The sequence below is a fragment of the Genypterus blacodes genome, unplaced genomic scaffold (genome assembly GCF_046128005.1).
Source record: "Genypterus blacodes isolate CSIRO-AG114 ecotype Tasmania unplaced genomic scaffold, CSIRO-AGI_Gbla_v1 ptg000003l_1, whole genome shotgun sequence".
Classification (NCBI taxonomy): domain Eukaryota; kingdom Metazoa; phylum Chordata; class Actinopteri; order Ophidiiformes; family Ophidiidae; genus Genypterus; species Genypterus blacodes.
In genome coordinates, this window is record NW_027466817.1 from 8,543,172 (window position 1) to 8,567,144 (window position 23,973).

Genomic DNA, 23,973 nt, shown 5'->3' on the forward strand with positions numbered 1-23,973 from the left:
TCCTCTCCTCTCCTCTTTACTCGTCTTGTCTCGTCTCATCTCATCTCCTCTCCTCTCCTCTCCTCTCCTCTCCTCTCCTCTCCTCTCCTCTGTGGGACACAGCTACAGTGCAACTTCTAGCACTGCTCCATCATGATGTATGCTTGAGAATAAACGTCAAGCCTTTTGCTCCATCTGGTTGTAGTAAAATGTTAGCATGAAGCCTGTTATCTCATCACAGTCTACACTCCGGTGTGTGAACATCATTTACACTGTAACATAAGATCACCGGAAATTGAAGTTGAACCAATGGGACACAGCAAACAAAACTGTGCTGAGACCTGTGTGTTCTCCTTTAAGAGTATTTCCATGGAGACAGTGCGAAGGGGCAAAAGACTGCAAATGAGAGTGTGCGTTAGAGAGCGAGTGAGCGAGCATAACCTTAAAGTGTATCGTCATGTAGGGAGAGAGAGGAGTCAGCAGACCTATCAATTATTTACGAGCCTCTTCTGCAAATGGGGTCTGTGCAAGGAGAGGCTGTACTCCATGTTAACACACACACACACACACACACACACACACACACACACTGAAAACTGGGTTGATGAGCAGTCAGTCCCGCTCACCCCACTTAGGGCGGAATGATTTTCCTGAAAGCAGCCTAATGTATTGCGGTGTAGCGCCTGGTCTCAGCTCGTCCTGCCGCAGATGAACATGATGTGTCTTCTAATCTGTCTCCTGTGCGATGACTCTGCTGCAGCTCCACTCCCATCAGCGTCGCCTTCACCTCCGCCTGTGCGCACTTTGCCGCAGCGCTGGCCTGCACTGCCGTTCTGTCTGCAGAGCCACACAGAACACACTTCAGACACAGACATGCGGCTGATGTTTGTGACACACATCGTTTACAGATCCTTTCCCTTTTATCTGTTGTTGTCATCTTCTTTCAAAGTAAATGACAATCGTACATCGCCGATAGTGTGTGTAGTGCTGTAATCAGTCTGCTACCATTCAGTAACGTTCATCTCAATCAGCTGTGTTTAAATCTGCTTGTCACAAAGTTGATTGTGAATGAAGGGAAGCATCTAGGTCAATGTCAGACAAACTTTGGTTTTTCAGTCCATGATCCGTGATGGCTGCCAGGCCTCCACCATACGATCGTCATGTGCAGGCTGTGGTTTGAGGCAGTTTATGTTTCCATGAAATGTCTTCAGACTGATGAAACTTAACTGTTGATACTCGATCTGGTTGTTAGTATCGGTTATCCTCCAGCCAGCCAGTTAATTGAATGCAAAGCTGCCAATTTACTGATCGATCTGTGTTCCAACCCTTACCTATATGTTTTGAATTCTGTATAATAACTGTACATCTGTAATGTATAGGGATGAAAAGAATGAAATCTCAGATACATGCGCCTGAAATGAGTTTCCTCTACATTGTGAGGACTCACCCTTAGGGAGAGCATTAGACGTCAAGGCGTCTAAGGCGGTTTGAGCGTCCTATTAGGATGCTTCCCGGAACAAGGAGCTGTAAGTGCTCCGGGTGAGGTTTCAGGAGACCACGGGACAGACCCAGAATATGCTGGAGGAGTTTTATGTCTCATCTGGGCTCTTAGTGAGAGCTGTAGGACGTGCTCAGGGTCACACAGAACTGTGTAAACAGTGGGAAATGGATGGATGGAAGCATTAATATCTCAACTAGCTTTATTTCAAAACACAAACACCTCCTTTGTAACAGTTTTGCTGTGGCAATGTGAGATCTATAAAGAATTAATCAGTTATTAACATTAACATGTATTGGAGATCAGTGGTAGCCAGTGACCTCGTGGACTGAAATATTGCTGAAACACTGTATGCAATGGTTCAGAAAGAAGAGTGTGATACTAATCCTGAATCCTCAATCAGACAGTGTGACCAGTAATAATGCCGATAAAAATTCAAATCAGGGTTGAGAGAGAGAGGGAGACCTTCTTGTTTAAGATCTCTTAACTCTCTTGTCAAATAGACTGCAGTATGAGCGCAAACTAAATAGTATTTGAGGACAGTAGTGCTTACTCGACAGCAGTAAAGTGCAGTTAGCGCATCTTGCTATAGAACGCAGGTGTAGCCAGGCATTCAGAGACAAATGAGGTTTTCCAGATTAAAATTCAGCACTCATGTGGTTTTGTAGAACTATGGCTTTTCAGATTAAGTACACTGTCATCACACTTGACTAGAGTTGTATTTCAACATGGTTTTGCAATGTTTGCAGTCAGCATTGTCCTCGATTAGGTTGTAACGCTCTCAAACAGTGTTTTACCCACTTTATCTTAAAGCTTCTAGGTATAAACGTCTGCCAACAAGGCAAAATGGGAATTGCATCCTGATGTGCCAAGTGTTAAAATTATTGTCAATCTCGAAAAAGTATATTGGTCTAATGATTCATTCTTTTGTAACATTCCTAGACAGGTTAGAGAGACTTTGTTGCTGAATACGATGAGATATAACAAGAATTTAATGAAACAACTCAAAGTACTAGGAGGATTAGTGAGTCAAACCTCCAAACAGCAACCGGTACTCAGCCTCAGACAGACGGATCAGCTTCAGACAGACAGATCAGCTTCAGACAGGTCATCAGTCGTGACCTTGCAAAGCCTCAGTGGAGCGTCGCTACAATGTAGCAAAGGTACAATGAATTCAATGTCAGATTAGTGTTTCCCCCCCAGCATGCGGTTACAGAGAAGGTCTCTCTCTCTCTCTATCTCTCTTTCTATTTTTCTCTCATTGGCTCTCATCCTTCTCTGTCAGAATCCGTCTCTCTCTCCCTCTCTCCCCTCACACAAACACACTTGACACACACAGTTGAGTTGCTGTGGGCCCTAGGTGTGTGATTCACTGTCCCGCCTACACTGCTGCAGAACTGCTCCACCCAAGAGGACACCCACAAAAACACGCCTACGCTCTGTACTCACTCACACACACACGCGGGCACGCACACACACACTCTTTCTCTCTCTATGTGCAGAATCGTACATCTACAAAGGAATACATTTGTGAAGTTATGATGCAAATGAAGAGCACCGTAACCTTAGTCAACAGGCGTGCTGGCACAGGATGTGTTACTCTGGTTAACACTGTTCTGCTGGTTGTACCGGGTCACTGCTGTGGTGTCTCCATGTCGCAGCACGGCCTTGCGCAGTCTCTTGTCCCAGCCAGCATGTGGTCAGGGACCCTCTCAACCTCCCTTCGGCGACCAAGGACAAACTATGAATATATGTATTGGACCCTATATGGACACATGAACATAACTCACTGAAGCATGGAAGTAGGGTGTGGAGGCATAAACTGTTACGAGGGGACAATTACCTCATGGTGCTCACAGTGTAGGTTGACTTGCTCCCTTTAGGGCTTCGGGTAGCCCTGGTAACTGTTACAAAAGCCGTTGTGGTTACAGGGTTTTGGTGGTTTCTCTTTGAATTATGAAATAAAGACACATGGTGGAGTAGAATTCAAGAGAGAGGTTTACTGGTCTTGATTATCCCAGCAACTCCCAAACCATCATGATGACAGGACCAGGGTTGTTACCACGTTCTCTGTGTTGTATTGTAGGATGGAACTGTTACTATGGTTAATTTTGGACCTGATCTGAACCTTCCCAAACCTGAGAAAGAGAAGGTGGAATGCTCCAAAACGTAGTTGATCAGAAGAACAAACAGAGAACGAACAGCAACATTGGAGATTAACAATTAACAAGCAACTTTTCATTCAAGTTGTGCTTGACGTCAGTAAACAACCGCTCCATTTCTCCTCCATTTCAGTTCATGCTCTCCATCTCGCATCATAAGCACAATTTCTCTTCTCGCTTGGATCCACTTGGGTATAGACTGTGTATTGATACACGGACCTGAGACTGAGCTGAGACCTGATCCAACCCGACTACATTGCACGTCTCGTTTCCTACTAACTGAGTTGACCTGCGAAGACCTCTAATGGACAGAGAGATAAACAGGCAAACAGACGGTCAGCTCACTCTCACTCTCTCTCTCTCTCTCTCTCTCTCCCTCTCTCTCCCTCTCTCCCTCTCTCTTGTACATTAAGGAGTGGTAACTTCAGATGAGATCGACCCAGTGATGACTCTTCACTTCCTCCTATGTCACACTTTCCATCACTTCTCCATCAGATAGTAATTTCCTAACTTTCCCAGAATGCCTTTGGGAAAACTCCAGACTACAGGCATTACAGCACCGATGTATGCGTAGGCGAAGAGATGGAGTTAGAGTGATGATAGCATAAGAGAGTTTTCCAGTCAATAATGGGTGGGTCTCACTTTCCTAAAAGACTTTTTGACATCCGAGAAGCATTACATTCATTAGCTGTGCTGTCGGAAAAAAATTAGACGCACATTAAAAAGGTTTCTGTTCAGCAGTACGCTTTTAAATCTCAGATGTCAGAGTGTTTCTAAATGCACCAACAGAGGGAGAGTTTTCAAAACACATAACTGAGAAAAACACAATGTTTCTAAATGTTGACTATGATTGATTATCAGTCCCACAAGCCCTTGAGAGCTGATTTTCATGAGACATGAAAGCAAGTTAATGGCTACCTGGATGGAAGGAAAACAGTGTAAAAAAGGGGATAATGTTAGAAAAGTTTGCATGAGTTGTCAGAAAAATATGACAGTAAAATCTGCCTGTATGAGCTTTGCAAATTGTAAGCAGTTTTGGGTCAGACCACCTTAAACAATAATACATTTTGGCAGGTGGATGGAGTTTGGGATGTGGTCTCTCTCTCTCAGACTTGATATTACAAATTTCTTATTGTTTCAGCATTTTTGATGGTGAGGTGAAGGTGAGGATGATGATGGTGAATCCTTCCCCCACATGAGTTTGGGGTGATGCACACTGGACTTAACCTGTTAAAGGCATAATAATGGTGTCGGAACGTCTTCACCTCCTTCCTCTTTTCCTTTAGGTAGGAAATCAATCTTAAGAAGTCATAGATTATTTGGAAAAATATCAGCAGTATTTAATGTACTGCAACATTAAAAGACAGCAGAATGTGAAAAATAAAAAATAAATCAGTTTTCCTGTCTCCTCCATGTTGTTTGTATTATATACATTATTTATACTGCAGTTGAGAGCAGAATGATGAAGAACTCTGAACCACGACAGCTCCAGAATGTTTCACACTGAGCTCGGTGATGCTGATTGCTGAGTCTGATCAGGGGGATGTGATGTCTCCGTCTGTCCTTCACTGCTCTCCCCTCTGCAGGTTTGTACCAAGCTGTTAGTTTGCTGATCAGGTTTCCCCCTCTACGGTCGGTCACACCCTGGATGCTTCATTTCCTGCTGTCCACTGCCCCCTGCTGGTTAGGATGGCAGAGGCAGGGGAAAACGCCTCCCCACAGGCTCTGCAGTCAGATACACAGCAGCAGATAGAGACTCTGCAGTCTGCTTGCTGTCTCTGATTGGGAGTCTTAAATGTGGTTAAGAGTTCATTGATCCACATTTAGGTCTCTTGCAAAAGTTTTTGTCCCTCCATCTTCTCAAAACCAAATACACCTAAGAGAAAAACATGAAGGTCAGTTTCAGGGTCAGTGCTGTATCTTTGGTATACACTAATAGGGGCGGGGGGAAAAAAAAGTCAGCCATTAATTCTGATATCTGATTCATAAAATTAAGCTCCAATCTTTGAATTTGTGTATTTTTTTAATAGAATATCTACATGTAACACAGAACACACACACACACGCACACACACACACGCCCACACACTTGAGTTGTCGTGGGTCCTGACCTGTAACTCATTATACTGCAAACATGTAGAGCTGTTGGGACTCTGGGTGGTTTTGTCCACATACTGAATTTGGCTGCTGCTCTAAGTTATTGGCTGATGTAACAGCAGCAGACGATGACACGGAGGCTTTGAAGCCACTTAAGGCAGCAGCTCCAGTGATGTCAGAGGGGAAGGAGAGATTTCTATTTAAAGCAAAAACTGCAAATTTGTGCAGTAAAGGGTTAGGGAGAGAATAATTGGAATGTTTTGGCCTTTAGTACATCACATTATTAAGTTTCACAAATACTGTACGCTGTGAAAGGATCGATTCCGTTTTCATACATAATTAATTGTATGTAATTTAGACAGAAGTAACTAAATATTCCAGAATCGAACTGAATCGAATTGAACCAGGAATTTGTGGATCAAAATCAAATTGGCTTGTGATGTCAGTATCCTTAGTTAGTGATCCAGTTGCATTGTATTGGCTGCAGAGAGACGATTGATATGTTCAGAGCCTGATTGATTGGTTTGAGTTGAAGTAAGAGAATCCCTGTGATGGTTTTGGTCTGAGCTCATGGAAATGTTTGTTGTTTGTTGGTCAACACTGATAAAAATAGTCCCGTTCAACCTTTTGGGGCCGCTGCTATTTACACCCTCAGAATAACCCCTATATCCTCTTACTGCTGCGCCCGCTCAGGCCCGGGTGGGAGGCATTCACGTCCATACTTCAAATCCACACATTAGGTTCACACGCTGGGCCTGCTGCAGTTACACGTTATAAGGAGAACGTCTTCTCATGGTAACCCAGATGTTCATTTATGTCCTGACAGTGTGTCGCAGCAATCCACTAGGTAGTAATGGCCGAGTGACGTCACTGTAAGATGTAATGCTGAGCTGGGGTTCACCTGCTGCATTTAACTTTCCCTCCCTCGTCTTCTTCATTACTGAAACAATATCTTTTTGGTTGAATCCATTCTTACTTTGATATCGGATGAACAACCAGTGATGACAGTGGTTGTAATATTTATAAATGTGCGTGTGTGTGTATGTGTTTGCTGCGCCGCTGAGTCAGATTGTTTGTCAGATTAATGTAGTGGTGACAGGAACAGCAGCGTGTCTTTATGTGTGTTTGAAGGGCGTCAAACCAGATTAGACATGCACTGTAACACACACCACGCACGCACACACACACACACACACACACACACACGCACACACACACACACACACAGTGGCAGGTGAACCAGAGTCACTTCATTGTTATTACTGCTGCAGTTGCTGTTATTTTTATCTGTTCTTCTTCCATTAAGATTATTAACGCTACCTTTCCTTTTCTTTTCTTTTTTTAAACTTCATTTACTATTATATAATGTTATCACTTTGCCTTGCAGTATAATTTTTCTGTCACTGCAAACACTTAACTTGTGTAGTCGTCTTCCTATTATTTTGACTATTTGTGTTCCTAAGATACAGTTTCATGTATGGCTGTGGCTGACAGTACGACTGTCACACATCACAGGGTCACGACAGCTGAGCAGCGTGGCAAAACAGGGAGGTGTGAACTGTGGTGGAGGAAGACAGGCGGACAGTGAGACAGGCAGAGAGAAAGTGACACTGGGACAGACAGATCCTGAGACAAACGGAGGCAAATCAGAAGGAAACCCTGCATGAGATCCTTATGGTTACTGACTGCAAAGCTGCAGCGATTGAGTGACCGACTGATTTGGTGACTGCCTGACAGCTTTACAGACTAATAGACTGGGGAGTTTAGCGGCTGATTGGTTGATTGACTCTGCTTGAAGTCCTCAGTCTGGAGCCAGGTCAGGTTTTATAAATGATGACCCGTTACCGCGGCCTGTTTCGTCGCCTGCTGTCCAGCGGGAGTAAAGGCGAGGAGGCCAGTGAGGAGGAGGACAGAACCCTCAGAGACAGCAACAAGCAGGGTGAGTCCCCAACACAGGTGGGACCTGGGTGAAGCCAGCGTGGATTAGATTTGGAGACAGATCAGGAACCAGATATAGAATTTTTTCAGGACAGGATGTTTAGTCTTTTTCTGGCAAACTTAAGCATTAATCCCATAAAAAAAAAGAAAACCCAGTTATGTGTATCATGTGATGAGCTATCAACAGTTGGTGTTCAGGCCTTCGTCACAGCTCCTTTAAAATCTGTGCTCCTCTTCTCTCACATCTCCCTTTTCCCCTGTAACAGCACCGTTTGGTAGTAGCATAAATACTGTAGTAAACATCGGCTCTCATCAGATCTCTGTGATTCACACCTTCACTGGTTCAAGGCCAACCGCTTCTCACCTCACAAAGGCCCCATGACACGTACACACACACACACACATACACACTCACACACAAAGTGACAAGACAGCTACAGAAGACAATAATCCAATAATGGAAAATGTAGTAGTGGTCATTGTAGTAATAGTAGTATCATTTAACCTGAAGTTCTCCTGGGTGTCCAGAAGATGGCGGTGTGTGACTTTATAATGCAGCAGTGTGACTTTGAGGCAGCTCAGCTGTTGATTGGTTCAGAGCTGATTCAAACTTTATCATTACAGTAACTGCACTTTTGGCACTGCAGCCTTTCTGTTCCTGTTATTAATTTATCTGTTCTGTTAAGAGAGTTGGTTGTCAATTGTTTCTGTTTGTCTCAATGCAGATTTTATTTTTTACACATTTTATTTAAATGTGAGCAAATCCTTTTACAAGAAGACTTCCATTACATTAATATACTCAGGGAATGTTTGGGGATTTGTGAATGTATGAAGACAGTGTCAGTGACAATATGCTGGTCAGTGATGCTATGGTGTGAACACACACACACACACACACACACACACACACACACACACACACACACACACACACACACACTTGCAGTGCCACGGAAGTGGAAGAGTTAGGAATGAAGGACAGGAAATCCACTGTGGCAGTTTGGCGATCGATTGCTCAGCTCATTAACACCCCACAGGAGTGTGTGTGTGTGTGAGTGAAGGTATGTTTCCTGATCAATAAACAAACTGCTTCATCAGAGGGCAGCAGAATGTCACCATGACACCATTATCATTAAACCATCGGCCACTGAGCCCACAGCACAGTACAGAGTCTACAAATCACTGCACACATACAGAACTGAGCTACTACACAGTACACCAAGTTTCTCTGACCTTTCCAACCTCCGAGACAACTTTTTAGGTCCCAATATTCTTCACAACCCCAGCAATTAGAGCTGCAAAGTATTAACGTAATACCTTAACACAATATATGTCAAACACGTTCGTATTTCATACACACATACAGCATATGGTCATGTTGTGGATGATTAATCATCACTGTTTAAATGGATGGAAGCTCCAAACAGATGGCTATAATATACTGTTCTCGTGCCACAAACTGGTCACATCAAACTCACGCGTGAACGTCTCAGTCAGCCATGTTGTTGTTGCTGGAGTTACTGGTGTGCTACTAAAGAGGTTCTGATCAGTTTCCAGGAAAGAGGAAGAGGGCGGGCTGAACACGGGTTCAAGTCAGGGATGAGTAAAGGAAAGCGATCAGACCTTCAGTCATTACATTTTCACTTACATAATAACTGTATTGTGAGTGGTAAAATATGTGTTATATAACAGGCCCAATAGCTCTTCTAAATCAGGATGTTTCTCTCTGCTGTACAGCAAACACACATCACTACTTAGCAGGCTGCACTGCTCAACATTATTCCATCATTGCACGACGCTCTGTGTCTGTTTAAACAGATCCCACAATCCCACAATCTGAAAGCTTTGACCATGTGTGACAGCACACTCAGCTATTCACACTTTTGCATGTGGTTGCCTGAGGGTTTAATGATTAATGATTTGTCATAACTTCCGTATTGGTTATGTCATCTTCTAGGTGGGGCCATTAGGCGTTACTCAAAGTTTGTTTCTATGATCTCCTTTAGTCCCTTCACTGCTTGTTTTGTATCTGTTCAGCATGCTTAGCATATGCAGGTATAAACAGAAGGGAAGAAACAGGTACAACTAAGACATAAATATAGATGTATAGATAGAGATATTAGAGGCTGACAGACTGGATTTGAGCTCATGAAACTGAATCAGAATGAACAAGAATGTGATGGAGATGAAGATGATTCTGTCTCAGTTCCTCTGCTTAATGTCCCACTGAGCAGGTACGAGGACACAAATACACGACAGTAATTAAAGCGGCTGACCTGGTTTCCTTGATGGCTTCGTAGGCCTACATTCAGCATGGTGATGCCTTCACTGACCTGCTCTGTGTGCTCTGAGAAGGAAAGAGCTGGTTGTCAAACAGACTCAGCTCAGAATTATAGACTACAGTTAGTTAGTTGTGGGTAATGAAGGTGTTTACTTAACATGACCCAGGAGAAGCTTTTGTCTTTGTGGTTCCAGATCAATCGATAGCTCTGTAGATCTGTTTGCAGGCTCTGACCTACTTGGGATCTTGTTCACCTCACAAACATCCTACTAAAGAGTTTAAAATCTATAGTAACTAAAGCGCCTTTAACTCAACCCTCTGCCATGAAGGGTTCTGTAACAATCTGAACAAGAATTTAACTTTGTGTTGTGAACTTGACTGGCCTGTCAAATTTAACATTGTGAAATTTGATGTAGGTGAGCCTCTGTGATTGGCTAATTAGCTCTAAAGGGTTTGTTACACAATCCAATTACCAACACTAGAAAGGATGAGTCACTCACAACAATGAGGAAAAGCACAGGCAACAAACAGGCAACACTCAAAGTGAGAGTGTGAGGGGGCAGAGTGAGGAACACGAGGAGAGAATGAGAAACCAACAAAAGAGGTGAAAGGATGAAAGTATAATTCTTAACATATGCAGGCATCAATGAATGCGCACAAACATGTCGGTGAAGCTACAGGACAAATCAGCTGCTAACTGCTCATCATCATCATCATCATCATCCGCGATTTCTTCAAACTGTAATCAATCTGTAAGTATGAAGACTTCTTCTGGCCAAACACATGCAGAGGTCTGTTGCTTGTTTGGCTCAGTAGAAGCCCAGCATAACGTAATCAATCAATCCTCAACCAGCAAATTGATGGCCACGCCCACAGCCACAGCCACAGCCACACCCACATGTTCTTGTCCAGTGAAAAGAACTGACAGTGGATAAACCCGGGATGGATTCTTACATATATATTTGGATTTCTATTAAGGAACTGTAATGGATTCTTTGTTTTGATCTATTCGTTGTCTCATATGCACTTAAGTGTTGAGTGTTGCTATGCTTTCTGATTTAAATGAAAAAAGGGTTTATGTTATACAACCACACTTCACATGAGTCCTTTGTGGGGTTTGTTTCAAAAAATATTTATAGTTAAAATATCAAACCGTTACAGCAGTGTATTAAAGGGAAAAGGGGGCATTAATAGGATTCTGCAGCGTGTAATCTGAGTCCCTGTGTTGAGGAAGATGAGGTGGCTTACTCTGATTTCTGGCGTTTACGCTTTGTTTGAAAAAATGTTGCCTTAATTGCAATATAATCGTGTATGTAAGTTTAACGTGCGTGTAAACGGAGTCAGCAGTAGTTTTTGGATAGCATGAAGGCATCACGCTGTGAAGCTGCAGCTCTATAGTGTTGAAGCATCATGCAACATCAGGCAGAATATTTTTAGGAGCTCAGCTTGAACACCTCCACCTTCTATCTCTAACTCCTCTCTCTCTCTCTCTCTCTCTCTCTCTCTCTCTCTCTATCCCTATCACTCTCTTTATCTCTCTACCTTCCTTTGATGATGTCTCATTTTCTCTCTGGCAGTTTCTGTCTTTTGTTCTCTCTATCCTCTATGACTCGCTCTCTCTCTCCCCCCACCCCCCTCTCTCCCAACTTACTCATCTCTCTTTCTCACCCTCTCCCCCTCTCTCCCTTTGTCTCCCTCTCTCCTGGTCCTTTCGCCCTCTGTCTCTCAGCCCTTTCTCACACCTCACATCTCTTTTCTGTCTCTCAGCCCTCTTGGCCATCTCTGTTTTTATCCATGCCAGTTCTCCCTCTCCCTCTCTCTCTCTCTCTCTCTCAGCCTCTTATCACACTCAGTATCGCTCTCATTGCAAGTGCAAAGAGGAGGAGGAGGAGGAGCAGCCGAGAGAGCAGAAAGCGGTAGAATAGAATCAGAAGCAGCAGAGTAGATGAGAGGACGAGCAGAGACTCTGCTGCCACGTCTCTTCTGTTAGCTGGGTGCTGCTGATACTTTGGGATACTTTGAACGTGGCGATTTTGTTGATGCATCTCAACAGAAAGACTTTGCTCGTTTTCCTTCATCAACCCTCTGCGTGGTGAGTGCGGCATTTCTCTTCCATGAATTCCCTGAAGTCCTCAAATGAAAAATTAAAATGGCACAAGTGGAGATGGATGTGAGTCGACAGAGCGGCCATCAGCTCCATGGAAGTCGCTGATGGATGGAGATGGAAGATGGAGGTGTAAATGGAGGAAAGCAAAACATCGATGTTGTATGACATCATGTGGTGTTACAACCTTTATTGACTGATGATCCACCACAGAGAACTTCATGGATTAATTTTTCAAGTTTTCTGTGAAATTGATTAAATACTTTTGTCGCCCATAACAGTAATGATTCACCCAGAAAAAGTTTGAAACCACGCTGATTTGTTTCTGTAATTGGCATGAATCTAAAAATGAAGCAGCTAGGTTTCTCCTTGAGTCAGACCATCAGTTCTACACTCTCACTGCAGTACAAAGAAGTATTTTTGTTGCTGTTTAGCTGAAGTGAAGCACTGTAGTAAATCATTAAGGTTCTTCATGTATTTCTGAGATATTTTGGGAGCTTCTCAAGTGGATCCATGGCATTTGGAGTTCAACTTGTCAAAGTTGTGACAGAGTCTATGACTCAGCAGCTGCTGCAGGAGATCGATCGCTGACATGACAGTAAAATTCTCCAAAGAATATCACTGAAGTGAACAGCAGTGGAGTTCATCATGGAGATAAACACAGAGTACTGGTTGTTTCCCAAAATGGATCCATAAAGTTTCCAAACAGTTTGGACAGTTTGACGTGATGGAGCGACCATAAGCAAGAACGCGGTTATCAACAAACTTCTTGAACCATTTTTACTTTGCATCAGGGGGCATCACGTGTCGTGCTCCACTAAACAGGAAGTGACATGACACCCATCTGAGAATAAAAACAAACTTTCTCATATTCTGGAGTCAAAGCAGGAGTGGAGAGTTGCACCTCAGCAGATCTGCTGACCTCAAGAGGGAGATGGCAGCGGCCATCGCCAGCTCTCTGATCCGACAGAAGCGCCAAGCTCGGGAGTCAAACGGTGAAAAGGTAGCGACAAGCAAGAGGCGTTTGAGTCCCAGTAAAGACTCAAGGTCGTTATGTGAGAGACACTTCTTCACTGTGTTCAGCAAAGTTCGGTTCTGCAGTGGGAAGAAAAGGCCCGTACGGCGAAAACCAGGTTGGTCCACAGCATCAGAACCCTTTGCTTCATCTATTGCAGTGTGTGTAGATGTACTGACACAAGACATGAGGAGGAAACATGACTTGACTCCCGAGAAGGTCAGTGTTATTGATTTAATAATATAGTCTGAGAAAAACTGCATTTATTGAAGGAAACCTGCTTCTAAATACTGATTCTTCCTTCACTATAACCTAGTTCTCTGTACTTTTTTCACTTTAACCTGTGCATACGTGATGGGTGAAGTCAGCTTGGGATGAGTTCAAATGTTTAGCTTCCTGTCTGAACGTACGTATCGGCCCCTCGGTCTGTACCACCTATTTCATAATAAAAATAAATAAATAAATAAATATAAACCTAAGAAAAGATCCTCACTGAACTGCACTTAGTCGATTGTGGATCTTTTGTTGTACTTAACCTGCACAGTGAATTCTTATGAAGTTTTAAATGTAATTTAATGTATTAAAATGTGAAGTAAGTGAACAGTTCCATGGCTCTGAGTTGAGATGCTAATGTGGCTGTGGTGGCTTAACAGCAGCCTTTAAAGATGTGCCACCTTCATCACATCTCTGTCTGAGAAGCAGCATGTGATGAGGTGTTATTGACGCCGACTATTTTGTCCCACAGGCTCACCAAGGTGTTAAAACTGTCACTTCTTCCCCAAACACTGTGACACGTCCCCCGAACTTCAACCATTTCTTGAGTCTGTGGTTCTCTCTCAGCCTTCAGTCTCTCTATAGAAGTGGCACGGTGTCCTGCCCCACATTGGTCTCTCCATGTTTGGGTCTATTTCCATCTCTGTCAGAGACTTTCTGGCCCACATTGTCATCAGAAGCATTAGACCATTACTTAAGCTTATGTGACAATTAATATTCGCAATATTGTCACTCAAAATATCAAATATCTAAATAAATTGAGCGTATTCAAGGCATAATAATCAGACTGTTGTTAGCTTTTCCGTTTCATCTCACTGTAAATCAAACCTCTTTGGGGTTGTAGACTGTTGGTCAGACAATTTTTTCACAATAAATCGTTGATCACAAATATAGTTGATAGATGAACTGTGTGTTCTGACAGGAAGTGTGGTTGTGTGTTGTGGTACAAGCTGTGCTGGCTGAGTGGTGAAGGCGTGAAGGCGTTGCTTGCAGTGACGGCTTTCTTTATTTACTCTATTTCACTACATATATGTAAAGGTATAGATAGATAGATAGATAGACACTTTATTAATCTCCAAGAGAAATTCATGACAGGTATGTGACAATTAAAGATCTTGATGACACATTGTTTACGTTTGTGCGCTGGGTCTGTTCCGGCTGAGTTTTGGGTTGCAGCTCTGTTACGGCTCTGGTAGGCCAACTGCATGGCTGCCTGATTACTTTCTTGTGTATTGAGATGCAGAACTTCTGGTTTGGGACGAGCTCTCTAAGTGACTTCGCATATGTTACTATGAGTAAATCTGAAGGACTTAGTACCCCCGCTGGTCAGATTGTGTGCGTGTGTGTGTTTGCATCAATAACATGTTGCCTCTGTGTGTGTGTGATGTTTCAGAGCCTCAGCTGAAGGGGATTGTGACACGTCTCTTCAGTGAACAGGGTTTCTACCTGCAGATGCAGCCAGATGGAGCCATCAGCGGCAACAAGGACGAGAACAGCGACTACAGTGAGTCTCTGCTCCTCACAAAGGCCTTTGAGCTTTGAACAGAACATTCCTACTCTGGAAGGTTCCCAGAATGTACTTGAATTTTCCAGGGGAATCTTCAGTGTATGTCCCGATATGTTAGTTCAAGGCGTTGAAGTTATACTTTAAGAAAACAGGAACTTATTAAACTGGAATATACCTTTACTTAGACAGAAACCTTCTTCCAAATTGGAACATTCCCAGAAGGTTTTTCAAACTTATGGTAAGAGTTTGCAAATTTGAAGCCTTAGATAACATTACACGAACATTATCTGCTTGTTTGGCTGTCTTTAAGTCCAAAAATCGCAGAGAAAACCATGACCGAGCTTTTTGAAAACTGCTGAAAGTAAAGTCTGTGTAAAGAGATCCACCTCAGATGAGCAGGGATCTGTTCCAGGAGTTACACTTGGCAGCTTATCGGTCTTATAGAATTATGTTAAGCTTGCTTCCCGGAATCCTGTGGCGCTTTTTGATGCAGGACAACAAGAAGCTGTGTATGATTATGTGAATTTTGATGCTCCTATCCCTCAGCGAGTGGGCATCAGCAACATGTAGCGTGCAGTCGCACCAGTTAAAGGTTTAGTATCATTCTTTGATTGTTGGGAGTTGCTGTATGGTGATTTTTATTTCTCTTTTTTTGTGGAAAGCACATTGTGGACAGAAAACAGAAAAGAAAAAGACCTGTGCTTCTCGTCTCCTCTGCCCTCTGTCTTTGGCTGTTATTGACTCCACATCCCGTATTAGTTTCTGTCCTCCTCCTCCTCCTCCTCTTCCTCCTGACATTTCACCACCTCCACTGATATAATATTTATATCATTCATACAGCCAAGCTCCTGTTAGTTTTATAATCTTGTATCATCTTCTTTTACATTTGGTGCAAAATCTTTTGAACCACCCGGCAAAAAAATGATGATTCAGGCCTGGAGGCTAATGCTGCTAATGCTGCTCATGCTAGCTACCTGATTCTTCTTTTCATTACAAGCTCCAGAAGCAAGAACAACAAGAAAGATGGACAAAAAGTTTGGATTTCTTGAAGTACATTTGATACGTAACACATTCATGTTTGTAAAAAGTGCCTGTAGTGTGTTTGTGGATGTTTTCAGTCGTGGAATTTGTGTTTATGGCTTACCGCCATTTGGAAGTATTAGTCGTCTTATTACATCCCCAGCAGCCAAAGATTCTTTATACACCTTCTTTTGGCGATCAGGTGATCAATGTGGTGAATTAAATTGCCACTTCTTTCCCTTCAGTGTTTTTCTATTTAATGTCTCTACACCTGCATCACGGGTTACATCAGCTTGCAAGTCTCGCACAATCTTGCGTAGCCTCAGTCTAAGAGTTTTGTCACCCACAGCCGTCATCTCTTTGCTCCTGCATAAAGTTCAGCATCAAATGTGTTGTTAGAGCCGCCCAGGTAGTGCAGGTTGAAGTTATGAAGGGGGGAAAAGTCCAAAGTCCAAAATAGTTCATCCTCTTCCTCTGCGTATCATGATCAGTATCATCGTCTTAAAACTGATGATCTGACTAAACCTCATTTGGTCCACGTCCAGCTGCTGATACAGTCTGTCTTTGTCACTAACTCTGCAATAACTCTCTCTCTCTCTCTCTCTCTCTCTCTCTCTCTCTCTCTCTCTCTCTCTCTCTCTCTCTCTCTCTCTCTCTCTCTCTCTCTCTCTCCCCCACTACCTCCCTCTCCTGCTCCCCCCCCCCTCTCTGTCTACAGCTCTGTTTAATCTGATCCCTGTAGGTCTGAGAGTTGTGGCCATGCAGGGAGTGAAAGCTGGACTCTATGTTGCTATGAATGCAGAAGGATTCCTCTACACATCAGTAAGGACACCCACCCACCCAAACACCCACCTACCCACCCATCCATCCATCCATCCATCCATCTGCCATTTCACCTAATTTAAATGTGTGTGTGTCACTTTAGTAGAGTCGATGCTTAACCTTGCTCTCAAAACAATTTTAGGATAAATATTCTGAAGCTGGGCTAAGGGAGGATAAAGTTACTCACTGGGCCTCTCATGTATAACAGGAACTACTTCTTCCACTGTGTGAGGGGGGATCTGATTTCCAGATGTTTCTACCAAGCTGTCGCTGTATCTCTCAGATAAAGTGTCCCCTGTTTAGGTATATCCTGTGTTTGGAGTAGTGCCACTCATATCAAAATCAGGCAGTACGTAACCTGCTGTACATGAACTCATCAACAGGTGCTGGTACATTCACAATAACCTTTCATATGCTCGGGTTGAAACATTCAGTAAAAATTAAAAGATGAAGAAAAGTGATGAAATGGTTGAAAAGAGATTAAAGAGTTTAAAGGTATGATAAGAACAACTTACAGTACATATGACAGAAATAGATTTCAGAAATCCTTCAGGTGTTGCTCATGAGTCAGGGCAGGATGCAGAGGGACATAGATTTGCAGGATGATGCAGCATTTGCAGTGATGTGAGTCTTGTACTGGTGTTGTATAGCAGCGTTCAAAGCTCCAGCCCTCACATGGGGTCATGAACTCTGGGTGCTGATCAGATAAATGAGATCACAGATTCAATCGTCTGGGATCATTTTTCAGTCTGAGAGGTGTCGGGTCTAACCCTGGGGAGGGTGCATAGCGTTCCATTTAAACATAAGAGCCCGACCTTAAATTTGTTGGAAGGATGTTGGAGTAAGTAGCCAAGAAAGGTGAGGATGATGATGAGAGTGAATATCAGTGTGAATTCCTCCAGTGTCCAGCGGTTGATAGCTGTTATGCTGCTGCAGGGAGTGATGGAGAGAAAGAAACAGATTCTCTCCCAATGTGAAACCAGCTGAGGAGGAAGAGGAGGAGGAGGAGGCGGAGGAAGAGGATATTTTCCAGCTGAGTTTTGCCTCATCGGGCAGCTTGGTCTCGTGTTGACACTTTGGTCTGGATGTGGAACCTCAGGGTGCTGACCTAAGAGGCTCTACAGCTAAATTTGGATTGGTCAAGTGCTGAGACTCGACACTGGTATAGATGCACGTCTTGGTCTTGATGTGTTCTGATCTTTAGACTTTAGACTTCTTAGACTGGGACAAATCAAACCTTAAACCACAAAAGAACCAAGGAACCAAGAGTTCTTCATTTGGTGTTTTCTTTCTTACATTTGTGCCTTTTTTGTGTTTTCATCCCCTCCTCTCTCCATCTGCCCATCATCTCCATCCTTATGCTCCCTAAATCTGAGATTAAGTGTGCCGTGCATACACACCAAAACTAAAGGTTGTGTCAGAAATACAAATAGTTAAATCTAAAATTATGTTGATTTCATTTACACATCCATACAATACGTCTCATAGTGTTTTCAGTGTAGTTTGTAGTAAATAATGCTCTCTGGTGGTGGCTTAGTTCAATGACCGCTGAAACGTTATGGAAAGATAAACGCGGTAAACTGTTAAATTCAGAACTTGAACTCAATGTGAACCATGTGACTTTAATGTGACATTCATCATAATTTTAGGACATAAGAGATGTTAATGCTGGTGTATGTGTGTGTGTTTATGTGCCCTCTGGTTATAACAGGTGGCCGGGGAGGAGCTGAGATTCAATCAGAGCAGAACAAACGTGGCACAATAATCTAAATTTAAGAAGCATCAACAGGTTTCAAAATCACCTCAAAAGCAAATCCCATTCTCCCTTCTTCACCTGTGTGTGTGTGTGTGTTTGTGTGTGTGTCAGGATATCTTCACAGCAGAGTGTAAGTTCAAGGAGTCGGTGTTCGAGAACTACTACGTCATCTACTCGTCCACGCTGTACCGGCAGCATGAGTCCGGCAGGGCCTGGTTCCTGGGCCTCAACAAGGACGGAGTCATTATGAAAGGAAACCGAGTGAAGAAAACCAAACCCTCCTCTCACTTCGTCCCCAGACCCATTGAAGGTGACACACACACACACACACACATACATACACACAGAGAGATAGCGACACAAACATGACAGTTTCCAAGTCAATGTTCACTGATTGTAAATCAAGTGTTTCCTCATAAAGTTAGAGACATTTGTTGCATCCACCATCCTTTTAACGTGCTCAGGTCTCATGAGGTTCTGATGGTAGTTCACCTCTGACTCAGGCTGAGGGATCAGAGTTCGTCCTGCAGGTTCTTCCTCTGAGTCTAAGGACAAACTGAAGCTCTAATATCACACAGAGACTTTAAACTGGAAACATGAAGCTGCAGCTCTGCTTTCATCTGATCTCTCTCACTCTCTCTCTCTCTCTCCATCCTCCACATCTTCTCTTCCATACTCTCCCTCCTGCTCATCCCTCCATCCCTTGCTTCTGTCTTCCTCTCTTCCTTTGACCCTGCCCTTCCCTCTGTTCCCTTCCCCCTCCTCCCCATTCTCTCCCATTTTCATCCTCTCACTTCTGTTTTGCCCTCCTCCCCCTCTGCTCTTCATCCCTTTCTCCAAATGTTGTTCTTCTTCCCTCTCTCTTCTTCTTGTTCTTGTAATCTGCCACACCTGTCTGCCCCCCCTCTTTTCTCCTCCCCCTTTTCATCCCTCCCTCCCCACAGTGTGTATGTACAAGGAGCCGTCGCTGCACGAGATTGAGGAGAAGCTGCTGAAAGACTCTGAAGAGCTGAACGGCGAGGAGAAGGCGGACGGGGAGCAGCAGCAGCAGCAGCAGGACTGCACAGAGCAAGACGGTTCGTAGCCTGCACCGCCCCCTGCAGCCCCTGAGGATGACAAGAAGGAGGAGGAGGAGGAGGAGGAGGAGAACTCCCATTTTAACACTCCCTCTGTTCAACAACCACACCAACGACAACAACAACAACAACCGCCACGATGACAACGCGACAACGGTGACAACAGCAAAAATGAAGAAAAAAAGAAGCTAAAAAATGGGAAAAATCTTCTTGCTGGTGATGAAATATTTTAGAGAAAAATCTAACAGGGACAGAGAGGGTGGGGGCGGGGTTTATTTGAAAATCTATCAAATCAGGACGAGGAGGATGATTTTCATTTATGTACATTTTATGCAAAAAGCCCTGCTGATGAAATGGCGCCTGGGAAGCTAGCACATCTTACTCTTCATAACCATCATCGCATCATAACCATTGCCGTCGTCATCGTCTTCATCACTGTCGGGATGACGACAACTTTCCAAATGTTTTCCGAGTCGAGCGAGCGCTGAGAACTCCTGAGCTTTAAGCCATGTAGAAACTTCACTCGTCCTTTCATTTGCAAAAACAAATGCAAAGACTCAGCACTTTTGGCACACGCTTCTTCTTCTTCTTCTTCTTCTTCTTCTAGTTCGTTGTCTTCGTCTTCCTCTTCTTCTTCTTCTTCTTCTTCTTCTTCTTGTCCCTTACTTCTATGTCCCGTCCAATCGGAAACAAAAGTTTTGCCGAGGATGAAGACGTCTCTCTGTTTCGTGTTGGTTATCTCTGTCTTCTGCTGCCACATGTTGCTTGTTTGGTTTGTGTTCTTAGGGGGTCGTTGGGTTTTAGTTGCAGACACTGCCGACACTAGGGTGCAGAGTGAAACTGAGTGAATCCTGAAATCCTTCCAAATGCTCCCTGCTCTGTTTCTACCGGAGGACAACGGGTAACTTAATTTTTATCATTTAACTTTTATATCACAGCATTTTACTGCAGCTTGTAGAGCGATTAGAGTAGTCGGACTCCAGCAAAGTCCGAAATTCAGATGAGTGTCATGCATACTTTTCATTGCTATTGGAGTTTGTCATCCACCAATTTGTAGATTGATATGTATCCACAGAAAAGCAGCAAACATTTTTCCTCTTGACTGAGGCGTAGAAGTTGTCATATGGATAAAGAGAAAATAGGATGAAATCACAGTCAGTCAGGTGAATTTTGGAAATAACCTGGAAAATAATTGAAATCTGGATCAAACATGAAACAAGGTTGGAAAGGTTGGGAAATGACCATGAAAAATCAGGAAAAACAAGAAGAGAAATGTTATAAAGTAAAGAAAGGGGACAAATTCTGACCTGGGAAAATTTGCAACAACAATTGCAAAACAAGGCCCCAAAGTGACTGTAGATTGGTTTTGACAGAAATTGACTGAAAACAATGACAAAGAAGGAACCAATGAAGAAACTGATGGATGATTTTGGAAAACAATGTAGAAATGGAAAGTAAACACGATTTTCAGCTAATGAGCTAAAAAGTGAAAGATCAGCCGTAGGACCTAAAAATAATCACGTGCTGCGTTCAGGGTCGAACAGAAAACTTTTTTTGGGATTTGGATTAGTTTGTTTGTTTTTTTTCTTTTGAGACCATGTATACAAAATATTGCATGTTCTTATTTCCAAACGTATAGCTCCGCCCACAGCAGTTTGAGGGATCGTTAGTCATTAATTGAAGTGAAGTCTGAAGTGGACTGAGTGGATGATGGTGAACAGTGTGATATGATGACACTTTGGAGATATGTGACAGCATGTGTTACATACTGTGTGTCTAGATACAAAAAACTACTACAGCACATTTATGTTTTGTTTTTAGCATAGTGAAATGTTTGAACCCTCTGCCGTCTCATTTTCAGTGAATTTGTCTTCCATTTACTGCCTAGACAGTTGCATTGTAAACAAATCAGTTACTACAGAAGGGAGAACTGCAAATTCTGTTATTTTTCAAAAGTGAAAGAAATATCAATTGAATTCACAGCCTTTACAGAAGTATACAGACAAAATGTGCAGCTTCTTAGCTAAAAAAAATGAAGTAAAATTAAACGCCAAATGTAACTGCAGAGGATTTGCTGAGCCCTGATTGGAGCTCTTTGAAAAAGGGAATGTCACTTTTAAATTAGTTTTAGTTGAAAACCTTTTGTCTCAAACTGCCTCAAACATCACAAGCTAATGATGTGAAAGGGGCGGAGCTTTAATATAGATATGGCCAATAACAATTTGAGTACACGCTCGCCGGACATTTAGTTTTTTGGGTTTGTGGGGCGGGCGGGGAGTCTTAATCAAAAAGCACTAGAAAAATTGAATATTGTTATATCTTTTTTCCTATAAATGTAATCTGCAATAAAAACGTCAAATTTGTGCAATAATATTCACAGATTACTTACATCTTTACTATTAATTAATCACAGCAAAAAAACTAAATAAAAATCTGTTTCTGTTGAAAAAAAAAAACCTTAATTCTTTTCAAAGGTCTTTGAATGTGGATGTTTATTATTAATTACTGACATTCACACCAAAGACTATTGATTTTATCCCAGAAAGGTTTGGGTTGTTTATCATGCAGTTCATTCAAAAGATAAATGTTAAAAGTGTTTGTCTTTTAATTATAGAAATGCCCCTTATATTAAAGAAAATACTAATAAAACTAAAGATGAGAGCAAACTGAGGAGGAACAAAGAACATTCCAGGCTTCACTTTGGTCTGTGACGGGTCAGATTCAGTTGTTTTCTCCCTTTAAAGTTATTCAATTCGTGCACATTCCACCTTATTCGTAAGATGAGACATTTGTGGGCATTCTAAAGTAGATTATTATGGTATTTTTCTGCTTATTTAGATATAAGCATGTAGAAAAATAGTTCATCCAGGTGTGGCACCATGTTCCCTTTTCTGTTTTGAGAGTTGACTGTTCATGGTTGCCGCGGTAACTGACCCAGCAGTGTGATTGGGTGTTGGCTGATGGGAGCGATGGTAAAGTTCGACAACACTGCCCTGCTTTGTTTAGACTAAAGCACTGCCTTGAAATCTCGCTGTCTTACTCTGAACTCATCTACTAACTCAGCGTTTTAAACCTCCTGCTGTTTGGAACACAATGTGTCTTTTTATGGAGCTGTAAAGTATAGGAAAAGGGAGCGGAGGTCAAATGTCAGACTGCCTGCATCAGTTGTGTTACAAAGAGAGTCAAACTGGAGGGGATGGCAGTGAGTTTTTGGATGGAGCTCAGGCACTGCACTGCCCTGTCTGACCTTTACGCTTGCTTCTTCTCACAAGTTACCTAACAGGTTTCCCAAAAATCATCTGAACTTGTTTAAGTCCAGCTGAAGGAGACACCAGTCTCAAAACCAATCGGATACAAAGCTTGAACATTCTTTCTGCAGAAACCAAAGATAATTTGATGACATAATTTTTTTTTACAAAAACATAAATCACAAACAACACAAACAAATAATGACAAATATATCAGGAGACACAGGACTAAAAGTTAAACAGTTTTAGATTGGAAACCAAAAGCTCAATGTATTTGTGTCTAACAGGATAAACACAATATCAAATTCTAAATTAATAATATTTGATATTGTGTAAATTTAGCTTATACTGATTCACTGATGATCTTTGGGAAATCCAGTCAGCTCCCATCAGCTGGCTTCATCACTCAGACAGGAAGTGGATTTTATTTTCACAATAAAACACCTGGAACCTTATGACATGATAATATTTTTATAATCAGCTTATTCCGTGCGAATTTATTTGTTGTATTTTTAGAGTGAAATCACACCAAAGTAAAGCGATTTGGTTAATTTCTGCATGTTTTTGCTGAATGCATGTTGCTTATTAGCTGCAGTTTCTGACGCCATTTAAGCAGTGATGACACAAGAGTCAGGGAGGGGAGGGGAGGGGTGGGGGTGGAGGGCTGCCTCAGCTCAGCTTTTGTTGTTTGGATTGAGTGAATTTTTTTAGGGGGGGTAGGGTAGCCCTGTGGTCTAATGTCATTTTTTAAAATTTTACTTTTTATTAAAATCTTTTATTTGCCACATAAAAAGCTGCACTGTAAAAAAAAAAAAGCCAGACAGAGGACAGATTTTTTACATTGATTTTTTTCTCGAAACTTTAATGAAAAGTAAAATTACAAAATGACTTTAAAGACCACAGGATTGAACATTGATGGATGTATTATGATGGGATGCAGGGAACTGAAAGAGCCAATCATAATCCACACCATACTGCCTCTGAGAAGGTCTTCCAATGAGTGTAAAGACGCCCGCACAGGGCTGGATGGAGAACAGACCAATAGAAATGTCTTTTACTGTTGTCTGTAAAAACTACACACCCTGGTGAACGTACTCCCTTGTTTATATGTTGCTGTAACATGAAACCAAATGACTCAACAGGAATGTCCTTCCAATGCTTCAGAGTCCTCATAATGTGAGGAGAACACTGAGCCCA

At 42.5% G+C, this 23,973-nt stretch overlaps 1 protein-coding gene across 2 annotated transcripts; it reads left to right on the top strand.

The window, feature by feature from the left end:
* The first annotated feature begins 12,993 nt into the window (after positions 1–12,993).
* fgf12b (fibroblast growth factor 12b) lies at positions 12,994–23,228 on the top strand. 2 transcript variants are annotated; one of them, XM_076143140.1, is made up of 6 exons: positions 12,994–13,192; positions 14,741–14,851; positions 16,593–16,696; positions 18,564–18,762; positions 19,397–19,439; positions 22,653–23,228. In XM_076143140.1, exons 1-6 carry the CDS (start codon positions 12,994–12,996, stop codon positions 22,732–22,734), a joined length of 738 nt encoding a protein of 245 aa, XP_075999255.1. In that variant the 3' UTR covers positions 22,735–23,228. The 2 variants fall into 2 exon arrangements, with proteins under 2 accessions (XP_075999255.1, XP_075999247.1); XM_076143132.1 differs by lacking the exon at positions 22,653–23,228 and having other exon boundaries at positions 19,397–19,557.
* Positions 23,229–23,973: the final 745 nt, after the last annotated feature.

Bases quoted from the DNA above. Each gene is read 5' to 3' on its own strand.
- fgf12b (XM_076143132.1), top strand. From the start codon at position 12,994: ATGGCAGCGGCCATCGCCAGCTCTCTGATCCGACAGAAGCGCCAAGCT. The intron at 13,193-14,740 runs GTTGGTCCACAG...GTGATGTTTCAG, and splicing joins GCCCGTACGGCGAAAACCAG to AGCCTCAGCTGAAGGGGATT. The intron at 18,763-19,396 runs GTGACACACACA...CCCTCCCCACAG, and splicing joins CGTCCCCAGACCCATTGAAG to TGTGTATGTACAAGGAGCCG.